This window comes from Salmo salar, chromosome ssa17 (assembly GCF_905237065.1).
Source record: "Salmo salar chromosome ssa17, Ssal_v3.1, whole genome shotgun sequence".
Lineage (NCBI taxonomy): Eukaryota > Metazoa > Chordata > Actinopteri > Salmoniformes > Salmonidae > Salmo > Salmo salar.
The window spans coordinates 10291852-10304300 of NC_059458.1; the positions used below are offsets into that span (position 1 = coordinate 10291852).

The following is a 12449-nucleotide window of genomic DNA, read 5'->3' on the forward strand; positions in this document are numbered from 1 at the left end:
TGGTGAGATTAAACCGCGACTCATCAGTGAAGAGCACTTTTCGCCAGTCCTGTCTGGTCCAGCGACGGTGGTTTTGTGCCCATAGGCATCTTTGTTGCCGGTGATGTCTGGTGAGTACCTGCCTTACAACAGGCCTACAAGCCCTCAGTCCAGCCTCTCTCAGCCTATTGCGCTCAGTCTGAGCACTGATTGTGCATTCCTGGTGTAACTCGGGCAGTTGTTGTTGCCATCCTGTACCTGACCCGCAGGTGTGATGTTCGGATGTACCGATCCTGTGCAGGTGTTGTTACACGTGGTCGTCCACTGCGAGGACGATCAGCTGTCCGTCCTGTCGCCCTGTAGCGCTGTCTTAGGCATCTCACAGTACGGACATTGCAATATATTTCCCTGGTCACATCTGCAGTCCTCATGCGTCCTTGCAGCATGCCTAAGGCACGTTCGCGCTGATGAGCAGGGACCCTGGGCATCTTTCTTTTGGTGTTTTTCAGAGTCAGTAGAAAGGCCTCTTTAGTGTCCTAAGTTTTCATAACTGTGACCTTAATTGCCTACTGTCTGTAAGCTGTTAGTGTCTTAACGACCACTCTACAGGTGCATGTTCGTTACTTGTTTATGAGTCATTGAACAAGCATGGGAAACAGTGTTTAAACCCTTTACAATGATGATCTGTGAGGTTATTTGGATTTTTACGAATGATCTTTGAAAGACAGGGTCCTGAAAAGGGACGTTTCTTTTTTTGCTGAGTTTAGATATTTTTGTACCTGTTTCCTCCAGCATCTTCACAAGGTCCTTTGCTGTTGTTCTGGGATTGATTTGCACTTTTCGCACCAAAGTACGTTCATCGCTAGGAGAAAGAACGCGTCTCCTTCCTGAGCGGTATGACGGCTGCGTGGTCCGAAGGTGTTTATACTTGCGTACTATTGTTTATACAGATTAACGTGGTACCAGATGAACGTGGAAATTGCTCCCAAGGATGAACCAGACTTCAGTAGCACTGTCAAAGTTGGACAAAAAAGTCTGCAAACAAGCACACACCGGCCACGAATGATGTGTTTACAGTACTGCATTGGTAATAAAGCATTATTTGTTAGACCACAACTTCTGGGGTAGCTAGCTTTAGCTTGGTATCTAGCTAGCACCAATACAACCAGCTTTAAAACAATGACCAGTAGAAACTGCAGTCATTTTCATTATTCTTAGCAATGATTTCGGAATCCTTGTGAGTAAGTAATAGCTAGGTAGCCACTTGTTGTTCGCCTATTGAAGTTGAACTTCAGTTCAAGAAAATAAATAGCTAGCCAGCTACTAAACCCTATTGCCCAAAGCTAACGTTATAAGCAGCCAGCTAGCTTCATGAGGCTCGACCGGACTGGGTTATGTGTTGTGAAGCTAGCCACAATAAGGATTAGGCACAATAATGGAATTTGCGGTTTGCCTTCAAAATAAAAGTACCTATTTGAAAGTGACGCAGAAGGTTACAATTGGTTGAATCATGCCTTATTTAGACTAGATAATGTTAAACAAGGTTGGAATGTGAAGCAATCAAATGGGGTATCAGTCTAATCGGTGACACCCACAGAACACAACTGTAGAGTTTAGCTAGAGTTTTTAGTAAAGGACCCTGGGACTAAACACCTCCCTCTGCAACTGGATCCTTCACTTCCTGACGGCCTGCCCCCAGGTGGTAAGGGTAGGCAACAACATGTCTGCCATGCTGATCCTCAACACTGGGGCCCCTCAGGGGTGTGTACTTACTCCCCTCCTGTACTCCCTGTTCACCCACGACTACGTGGCCAAACACAACTCCAACACCAAGTTTGCTGACGACCCAACAGTGGTAGGCCTGATCACCGACAACGACGAGACAGCCTATAGAGAGGAGGTCAGAGACCTGGCTGTGTGGTGCCAGGACAACAACCTCAATGTGAGCAAGACAATGGAGTTGATTGTGGATTTCAGGAAAGGCGGGCCGAACAGGCCCCCATTAACATTGACGGGGCTGTAGTGGAGCGAGTCGAGCGTTTCAAGTTCCTTGGTTTTCACATCAACAACAAACTAGAATGGTCCAAATACACCAAGACAGTCGTGAAGAGGGCACGACAACGCCTATTCCCCCTCAGGAGACTGAAAAGATTTGGCATGGGTCCTCAGATCCTCAAAGTTCTACAGCTGCACCATGGAGAGCATCCTGACCGGCTGCATCACCGCCTGGTATGGCAACTGCTCGGCATCTGACAGTAAGGCGCTACAGAGTGTAGTGCGTACGGCCCAGTACATCACTGGGGCCAAGCTTCCTGCCATCCAGGACCTATAGGCAGTGTCAGAGGAAAGCCCACAAAATTGTCAGAGACTGTTTTCTCGTTTACCGCACGACAAGCGGTACTGGAGCACCAGGTCTAGGACCAAAAGGCTCCTTAACAGCTTCAACCCCCAAGCCATAAGACTGCTGAACAATTAATCAAATGGCCATCGGACTATTACATTGACATCCCCCCTACATTTGCTTTTGTACACTGCTGCTACTCGCTGTTTATTATCTACGCACAGTCACTTTTTACCCCTACCTACATACACAAATTACCTCTATCCTGTATCCCTGTACACTGACTAGGTACCCCCTGTATATAACCTCGTTATTGTAATTTTTTACTTTAGATTATGTGGTCAATATAATCAACTCCTCTTTAACTGCACTGTTGGTTAAGGGCTTGTAAGTAAGCATTTCACGGTAAGGTCCACACTTGTTGTATTCGGCGCAGGTGACTAGTTTGATTTGATTTTACGCAAATATTAGCGTTGTAGCTCCTATCGCAGGACTGTGACTGTACAATCACCTCCCCGGTCAGCCTATTATGTGTATTGACATTCATATTGCACTGTACAGCTTTACCTAAGGATTGGGGATCAATGAAATAGGGTATCAGTCTACTCAATACCCAAGATATTTTTTCCCAACGTCCTCCTCAGAGTTATCAGACTCCAAAACATCCACTCAGTATTGTTTTCCTCTGGAATAGTGTTCAATACACATAGGTTGACAATAAATGTGGCTCAATTCAGTTGGTTCAGAGTCCCGCAATAAGAGCTATAATGCTAATGTTCTCTGGGAGTCACTGAGTAGACTGATATCCCATGTCATTGATCCACAATCCATAGGCAAGGCTGTACAGTGAAATAAGCCCCCAATGCAATTCTAAAGTGAAATCCATTCAGTGTGATTTCAACAGATTTTTGTCAAATTAACGAATTATTGTCTTTTGTTGATGTTATATAACAACATTCCAACCTCGTTTAGCATGATCTATTCAATTATGGCATAATTCTACTATTTATATTCATTTGCATCACTGTCAATGACATACTTTTATTTTGAAAGCTCACCGCAAAGTCCACTATTGTGGCTAATTCTTATTGTGGCTAGCTTCACATAGATGGGTCCAACCACCATTATTCAAATAAGAAATCTCTTATAAATTAGGGTTATTTTAGATGACACCTAGAAATCCTGGTTGAGAATGAAACGACTGAACAAAGAAACAGCTCAGCAAGTAAGTGAAAAATAGGTTTTGATGACGTTTTACTGGTAATGGGGACATATGTAAATGGCAACAAAATTACTTTTTGGTCAGTGTGGTGTGTGTGTAGCCTTTATTTAACTAGGCAAGTCAGTTAAGAACAAATTCTTATTTACAATGACGGCCTACCCGGGCCAAACCCGGACGACGCTGGGCCAATTGTGCGCCGCCCTATGGGACTCCCAACCACGGCCGGATGTGATACAGCCTGGATTTAAACCAGGGACTGTAGTGACGCCTCTTGCACTGAGATGCAGTGCCTTAGACCACTGCGCCCATGTGTGTGTGTTAACTATTTAACTGTACTAGAATGCTTAAAAGGCCGCTAAAATGTTAAATATCTGTATCGTTTTTCTGGGGGGCAAGGAAGATATCGTTTCGGCCCAAAAATGTCATATCGGCGCATCACTAGTTGAGAGTTAAGAAACCCTTGGTGATCTTTGAACTATTTTTGGGTTTTGATTGTGAGTCTAGTATTGGATTGTGTTTTGGTGGTTGTGGCCATGCTGAAGTTTCAGCCTGATTTTCATTTGGATGATTCTCTCACTGGTTTCAGTCCCCTACCCTTTAGCCAGAGGGGGCTTATGGAACCACTTGCATCATCAGAGTATCTTGGAAGCTTTCCTGAATATTTTATGCTATCTTGACAGTGCAGCTTTATGGAGGAGTTTCTCATATCCCTACCTGAGGGTAGTGAGCAATACTTAAAATAAAAAAACTGTTTTATTCGCACTGAGAATACACATGCACGTGCATGCACACACACACACCCATGCCTTCATTCACAAACCAGAACTAGCGTGCTTACCAGTGCACATGGGAGACTAGCTCCTTCTCACATACACATGTACAGTGTGTGTATCCCAAATGGCACCCTATTCCCTACATAGTGCACTACTTTTGACCGGAACTCTATGGGCCCTAGTCAAAAAGTAGTGCACGATATAGGGTTCCAGTTGGAATGTAGGCAGTAACAAAATCTGGGATTCTTCATTTCCACTTGCAGGGTTGTGGTGGTTGTTGGGGGTAGGGTGTCTGGGTGTGCGTGTTGTCAGAGGACAGGGAACTGTCTCATGACAGTGATTCGGAGAAAAAAGGGCCCCTGGTGGAGAGGAGGATGACACGCCAAACAAGGTTACACGGGAGAAATGGGCCTCTCTATTTCCACCCATCCTAGCATGCCACTTAGAATAAAGCCATGCATTAGGGTTGACTACGTTGTAGTATGTTAGTGTGGCTGTTCAAACAGAGCCTCTGTGTTTCTCAACCCCTGGTCTATGATACTGTTGTCCTGTCAGTTGGTAGATCAGCATCTAATGCTATGGAGCTGTGCAATGTCAAACCAAGTAAGCGGTTCTGATTTGGTTAGTTGTCGATGTCACCGGCTTGTTTTGAGTGACGCAAACCATCAGAGGAGATGTTAGAATGCAGGGGGTGCCTGATACAACAGTGGCGTTCCAGAACTTTTGTAAGTCACCAACATGCACACGTTGTGAAGTTCCTTAACATTTTCTCCTGTTTTTCTTTTCTCCTTCCCTCCACCCCTGTCTTTACCAGTGTGCCCAAGGACTGTGAGAGCTCCTTGAGGAGACTCCAGGCACACAGCGCCTCACACTTACTGACATCCAGATGATGCTGGAGGTGCAAGAGGAAAGAGCAGCAGCCACAGCAGGAAACTTCAGCCGGAAAGAGCGTGTCAAGAAGGAGCGGGACGAGGCAGGCCCAGACAGTGGCCGAGCCAATAGCAACACTAACCCCTCCTCTAATAACCACAACTCCGCCCTCGCCGGCACAGGCCACAGGAACCCCCGGGCCAAGGCCACACCCTCGGCCAGCCCGCACCAGCACTTGACTCCGCCCTCTGTCTCCCTGGGATCGCCGTCAATGCATTCCAGCAATCCCAAAGTGAGGAACTCCCCATCGGCTAACACGCAGAGGTGAGCTGGGTCTATGTGTGCGACTATGTCTCTCTCTTGGCTCTTTAAAACAGGGGTACAACTCAACTTCAAGGACAAATTATCCTCCGCTCCTGGGCCACTCCGCGGGCCACAGGGTGTACATCCCTGCTTGATCACCTGTCAATCCCGCTGCGTAATGAAAGAGTTTGAACGCCTTCCACGTTGCCTCAAAAGCAAGCGGGCGGCGTATCTCAGAAGATTGCTGTGTCATCTCAACGTGGATCTTGAGATGTTTTAACACTTCCCCCGGGATAGTCACTGCAATAAAGACGACCCGAGAACGAACCCTTTTGTCCTTCTCTGATTAAGACCGTCGTGTTAACTGCCGTGCCGTCCGACTCTCCGTTCTGTGTTGTGGTTTATAGCGTGGTATTTATTGAGTCCTGTCTAGCAGTTGGATCTAATTCCTCCACTCCTAAACCTGCTAAGAGGTCGGCGAGCTCAGATCTATCAGATCTGGCATCCTGTATGAGGTTACACGACGACCAGACTTGGAGAACTACTCTGGCCTGTTAAAGCTTAACCTAGTGCAGCAGGTCCTGGCTATGCGTGAGCCCTGGAACAGTGACCTGAGTGTCTCCACCCTGCAGCTGCCTCTCTGCCAGCCCATCCCGGCCCGGCCCGTGCTGACTCAGGCCCTCTGGGACTAGTATAAAGGCTGCAGCTGCACTGCCAAAGCCCTGCTGGGGCCCGTCTCACAGTAGGCACGCCGGCCATATTGGCTCAACGTTTGGCTTCGGATCCATATTGGCTCCGGTTTTGGTCGCGGGGCCATTTTGGCTGGGTTTTTAGGAGAGTGCTAGGGCTTATGTTTCACTGCTAGCTGGAAAGGGAGGCCTGGTAAGGTCCTGTTTGGAGATTGTTGTTACTCCCATTGAGTGCTGTGACGCTGCCAGTCAACTATTTTCGATCTGTCCCTGGACTTTTAGCCCAATGCAGCGGTCATGCTGAACCTCGTACCACCAGCAATGGATTCCGGCAGTTCTCGAGCTACATTAGTGTGTCGTCAGACCAGAGACGTAAGAGGAAGGCTGCAAATTCCATGAACTAAGTAGACCAGACCCAAGTGCTATTGCATTGGTGTCTATAGAAGACACACCCAGTTAAGTAGACCGGAACTGACAATTATTTTTCAATGCCCGAGTGAACTATCTTCATTTATCCACCATCTTTGGTCGGACTACCCATTCCGTATCTGTTGTACTTCCCTGTGTTCTACTTCCCGTTTCTCCTCCAACTTCATCGAGCAGCCCCCTTTTCCCCCCTGCTTTGTCCATGTGTAACTGGTCTCCATGGCAATGGGGCGAGTTGTGTTCCTGTCTCTAGGTTTCTGTCCAGCACAAGGAGAAATGAGGCTGTGTACTAGTGCCTACTTTAACAAGGCACCGATTATATATTAACACCCCCCTTCCACCTTCCCTGCTGTTCCCAACTCTGTCAACAAAGAATGGGTGAGGACTGGAGGTGGCCCTGTTTACCCTTTATTAATCACTCACCTGCGTACGTCATGCCTCCCCAACCAGGATCTGGGCTGTGTTCATTAGGGCACGCAACAAAATGTTTCAGTCCATTTTCGAACGTATTGGCGCCTAATGAACATGACCCAGGTGCTGATTTAAGAGTGATGCTTTGTCAGGGCGGGGGAGCTGCCATGTGCCTCCCTCAGCCTCTGGGAACTAGTCTCAGCCGTAGTACTTTGCCTGTCTGTTCTCGGCAGGAACGTTTACGTAAGAGAATATTAATGGCTCTTCTGTGATTTCTCATGTGTTGTTGATAATGACGGCGGTTTGATGTAAATAATGGGTGTATTAGTTTCTACTGTTAAGCGCATGTGATAAGACATGCATATTGTTTGATTTTTCCCCCACTAACTCTGGTTGTCTCTCCTCTCCATCAGCAGTCCCAAACAGAAGCAGGAGGCCATGGTACGCTCCCCACCCGTCATGTCTCCCTCCAGCGCCGCCCAGATGGACTCAAAACTGCCCAATCAGGGAAAGCCGGGGGGCGCGGGCAGCCAATCGCAGCCCTCGCCCTGTGACCCCAAAATTCTAGGCCCTAAGGGGCCCGTAGGGAGCCTGGGACTCAAAAACGGACAAGGCCTGAATGCAGGCAACGGGGCCAAGGGCAAAATGAAGAGGGAAAGAAGCACTTCGGTGGAGTCATTTGAGCATCGTGACACGGGGACGTCCAACAACGAGGGGGATCAGAAAGGTAAGGCCGAGCCCTCCCCTACAACTAGTGATGGAGCCATCAACAGGTTTAGTCTGTCACCCTAAAAGAAGGCTTTTGATATGGAAGACAGGGTAGTGATCAACATCCTTTGGCACCTACAGTATCACTACATCATAATAGTCTCATGGGGACCGATTCAGAGTTCAGATATGCACCTCTTACTGTCACGTTGGTCATTTTCTCCAGAATCTCAAGGCAGAGTATTGTCCCCTAGTGAAAATGACTGTTCATACCAAATAGTAAGAAACTCCCGTTGAAAATCAATGTTGTTTTTTTCCCCCACGTTCAACATCACCTTGCTGTCGCACCTTGTTCTCAACGGTCTGCCGTGACATCAACTAGTCAGAGGGGTGAACTCAAAGCATCAAAATACCAAAATACAAGGGGGCTAGGTCTAGGATGTTGAGGTGTGGATTATTAACTCTTTATATGGAGTTGTCTGAGTGGGCTTTGTGACGGATGTAGAGTCGTGTCCTTATAAGATGGCTCCCAGGCTTATCTGGCATGTCACGATGGCCCTCAGGACCCCACAGGGAATGTCATTAATCACACTATTCCTGGTAGCTTTCGCCCTTGTAAGAGGGAGCGTCTGTATGTATGTGTGTGTATATATAATATATGTGTGTGTGTTTCTCCTCGGGGCTGGCTGTAGTGCTGCATTAAGACATCCACAACCCCGTTTATCTCCTGGTGGAAAAAACTCTGTGTAGGCTGGAGCCTTGGAAGAAACCATCTCACTGTGTTCAAGGGGGTGTCCAGTCGTTTTCCCCTTTAGTATTTCCATTTCACTGAGACATCTGGTGGTTACTACTGAGATTGCTGTTACTGAGCGGGATCTGGTTCTACGTCTTTCATGATATGAAATCATATAAATGTGAACAGTATTTTTCTTTTGGTATTGCGCCTATCACAACTAGATAGATGAATGAAAATGACAGTGGGGCAAATGGCAAAAGCATGTGAAAAGGAATGGGTGTAGTGTATATTAATTAAATACACTCTCCCAGAATACCCCTCCAGACACGTCAGTTTGATTGCTTAGTGTTAATGTAGATTGTTAAGTAATTGTTGATTTAATTGACATGCTTTAGGTGTGTGCCAGTGGCCATTTGTTTGTGGCATGCGCATCTGTTGATGTAGCATGTGGATCATTCTGCACAGGGAGCTTCCACTCCATGTCCATCTCCAGCTAACACACACACACACACACACACACACACACACACACACACACACACACACACACACACACCACCTCATAAAGTTTTCAGGCTCTTGGCCTCGGGGCCTGCAGTGCACTGCTCACAGCTGCTTGCCTGGAGGGGCCCACAGGTTTGGGGCTGGCGGTGGGAACAGAAGCTTCTGCAGTTCTGAAAGCGAGTGGTTTGGTGTGTCGACAGTGCACACTCCTAGTGATGTGAGACTGACTTCATTTTAAAGTATACGCACAATGTCGGACCGGGAGCTGTTGTAGGGACGCGGTTTAAGCCTAGTCCTGGACTAAAAGTACTTGAGAGAGACTTATTGGAGAGCCTCCATTAACCACGCTGCTATCTTAAATTAGTGACTGTTTGTGCATGTTTGGTTGTCTACATGTGAGACTTTGGGGTAAGAGGTAAGGGTCCTATTCGGTAGGCACAAATCGGAAGAAAACACTCAAAAATGGAGTGAAATGGGTCTGTACGATCTGAACGCTTGTTTTTGTTTTCCGTTGCACAGCGTTTTGCCTCATGAACACGACCCAGGCCACCCCCCAGTGTCCCACTGGGCTCCCTGTGATTGTTGTCTGTTTAAAAGACACTGGGCTAAATAATTTATACACCCCCCCCCTCTCTCTCTCTCTCAGAGATCAATCAGGACCGCCCACTTTACCCCGCATGCCTCACAGGCAGCTCGTCTCCCTCCACCCAATGTCCCGCTGAGAGCATTGATCTGAACGAGCGAATAGTCAACACGTTATTTTGTCGTAATGTGTTAATCCTGTCGCCTGGCCCCAGGTCTGTTTGTGCTGTTATAGCCAACTCATATCGTCATTGTCCATTGGATTTAACAAGGCAGCACAAACGGATCTGGAACCAGGCTATGAATGCTGCATCACATTATTGTAAACCCATCAAACACCAGCTATGCCAAAATGTGTTGTTCAATTACCTTCACTTGTGCATGACAAAATCAGTAGGTCGTAATGAGTACAGCTTTATAGGTGTGCTTGATTGACACTAGCCAGACTTAGCTCCTTCATCTCTCTCTCTGGTGTAGAGCTGGGCAGCCGAGCCAAGAGGCTGTGTGTAGCAGAGCGGCGGCAGCCCTACAGTGGAGCGGACTGGTGCTCTGGGGGCGAGAGTGACGAGGAAGACCCAGGGTTCTTTAGTAAGTACTGTAGCTACCTAGTCGACTGGTCCCAGATTTGTTTGGACAGTCTTACCAACTCCTATGGTCACCAGACCTCTTTTTCACAAATTGATCATTTGACCAATCAGATCAGCTCTGAAAAAAATATGATGTGAGAAGACCTGATGTGATTGGTCAAAAGACCAATTAGTGGGAAAAATATCAGAATTGGGCTGCCTGTGTAAACGCAGCCAAACAGATCTGTGACCAGACCAGTGAACTGGGGTTGGGAAGGAACAGAAGCTCCCCATGGTCCTCCTAAATCAGATTACACCGGCCTAATGATCTGGTGCAGTATGTGTCAAGCGTCTCAGAGTAGGAGTGCTGGTCTAGGAGCAGTTTGGCTTTTTAGATCACAGTGAATAAGACTACATGGACAGCGAGGAACTGATTCTACTCTGAGAGGCTTGATACTCTATATCTCATCTGAATAGTTCCAGGTTGTATTTATTGCAGTGAACAGATTATATCTGATCTCACAGCGCTCCCGGACAAGTGTTTTAACGTCTAAGGAACCACATACAGCGATATTTTGAGATGCACAATGGAGACAACCAGACCGTCATGGTCTGGTCCATAGTGTTTTCTCATTCTCACCTCTACTTCCTGTTTGTCTCTCCAGACTGCAATTTGATAGAGATGAAGCCTCTGGACTCCAACAACGCGCTCAGCACGGCCACGTCGACACACAATGCTGTTGGAGGGCAGAGCATGGAGCTGGGCGGCAGCGGTCCCAAGCCCGGGTCAAAGGTCGTGTACGTCTTCACCACAGAGATGGCCAACAAGTAAGCTAGCTCTGGCTGTTTGTTTGTATGGTTGATTGGTCATTGTTCATGATCTGTACATTAAAGTATACCACAAACTGAACTCTCTCTCCGGATTTAACAATGGCGGAAACTCCCTCAGGCCAATGCTTCTTTGACCAATCCGATGCTTTTAAATCTGACAAGGAGGGTGCAAGTTCACACTTCTGGAGAAGGGTGGAGACAAGTGAATGCATTCAAAATGAAGTCACCTGATGGAAACCTTAGTGTGGGGTGTTGCCCCCTTCCCTCCTGACGCATCAGCGAGATCTAGCCAGTTCCCTGTCTCTGACCCGTGCACTACCATCTCCTCCTCGCACACCCTTCTCTGCCCTGAGTAGCCTAGTCAGCCCCCTGGTCAGTGTGTTCTGCCGGTCACTGACAGACTGGCTGTGAATAATGACAGAGGGTCACCCAAACTCCGGGCTGTCCCTTAGTGGGGTGGTCCCATTTGATTGACAAGTGATGACAACAAGCTCTCTCTCTCCCCCCACCACTTATCTGCCCTGAGTAGCCCAGCCAACCCCCTGATCAGTGTGTTCTGCCTGTCTCGACCTCTGTATGCTCGGCTATGAAAAGCCCTCTGACATTTACTGACATTTACTCCCGAGGTGCTGACCTTTTGCACCCTCTATAGCCACTATTATTTGACCCTGCTGGTCATCTATGAACATTTGAACATCTCGAAGAACGATCTGGCCTTAATGTCTATGTACTCTTATAATCTCCACCCGGCATAGCCAGAAGAGGACTGGCCACCCCTCAGAGCCTGGTTCCCCTCTAGGTTTCTAGAGAGTTCCTGCCTTTCTAGGGAGTTTTTCCTAGCCACTGTGCTTCTACGTCTGCATTGCTTGCTGTTTGGGGTTTTAGGCTGGGTTTCTGTACAGCACTTTGTGACATCTGCTGATGTAAGAAGGGCTTTATAAATACAATTGATAGATTGATGAGGAGAGATGGACAACAGGAGTCCATTCCAGCCCTGCCACTCATCCCTAACCATGGGACGCTCAACTGTTTGGTTCACCAGTGTAGTTCAACTGGCTATTACTGATTTACAGTTTGCTTGAACTCCCTCCCAGAACGCATTGGCTGTGTTTACACAGGCATCCCAATTCAGATGTTTTGCCCAATTATTGGCAAAAGAGCTGATATGACTAGTCAGAAGACTAATTAGTAGGATTGCATCCTTGAGCTGCAGTGAACGAAGGACTCCTTCCTCGTTGAGGTTTTATGGTGGTGTGCATACCAGTATTGGGTGCATTGCCACCACCTTCCGGGCTGGAATGTTATGAGACGGATGGAGGTGTTCTAGATTCTGCACTCTGGTCTACATGAATGGAAGAAGTAATTGGAGAGAGTAATTGAGGCCGCTGTGGCCTATTCGCAGACGGGTGATTATGGTTTCTGATCGTCTTGAGGGTCCTTCGTGGTTATTGCTGATTGAAACCAAGTATAGATGCCTTCCTTTTCCACCTTCTGTCCATTCCTTTTGC

At 47.4% G+C, this 12449-nt stretch overlaps 1 protein-coding gene across 8 annotated transcripts in view; it reads left to right on the top strand.

Annotated features, from left to right (window-relative positions):
- The window catches only part of LOC106575079 (B-cell CLL/lymphoma 9 protein), a 109437-nt gene that overhangs the window by 90610 nt on the left and 6378 nt on the right, over positions 1-12449 (top strand). For 7 of the 8 annotated variants that reach the window (XM_045698781.1, XM_045698780.1, XM_014151238.2 and 4 more), the window contains 4 exons: positions 5130-5509; positions 7428-7741; positions 10022-10132; positions 10776-10938. In XM_045698781.1, coding sequence (XP_045554737.1) covers positions 5202-5509; positions 7428-7741; positions 10022-10132; positions 10776-10938 — 896 coding nt within the window. In that variant the 5' untranslated portion in view covers positions 5130-5201. The remainder of the gene's footprint in view (positions 1-5129; positions 5510-7427; positions 7742-10021; positions 10133-10775; positions 10939-12449) is intronic. The other variant, XM_045698782.1, reaches the window with a different exon arrangement.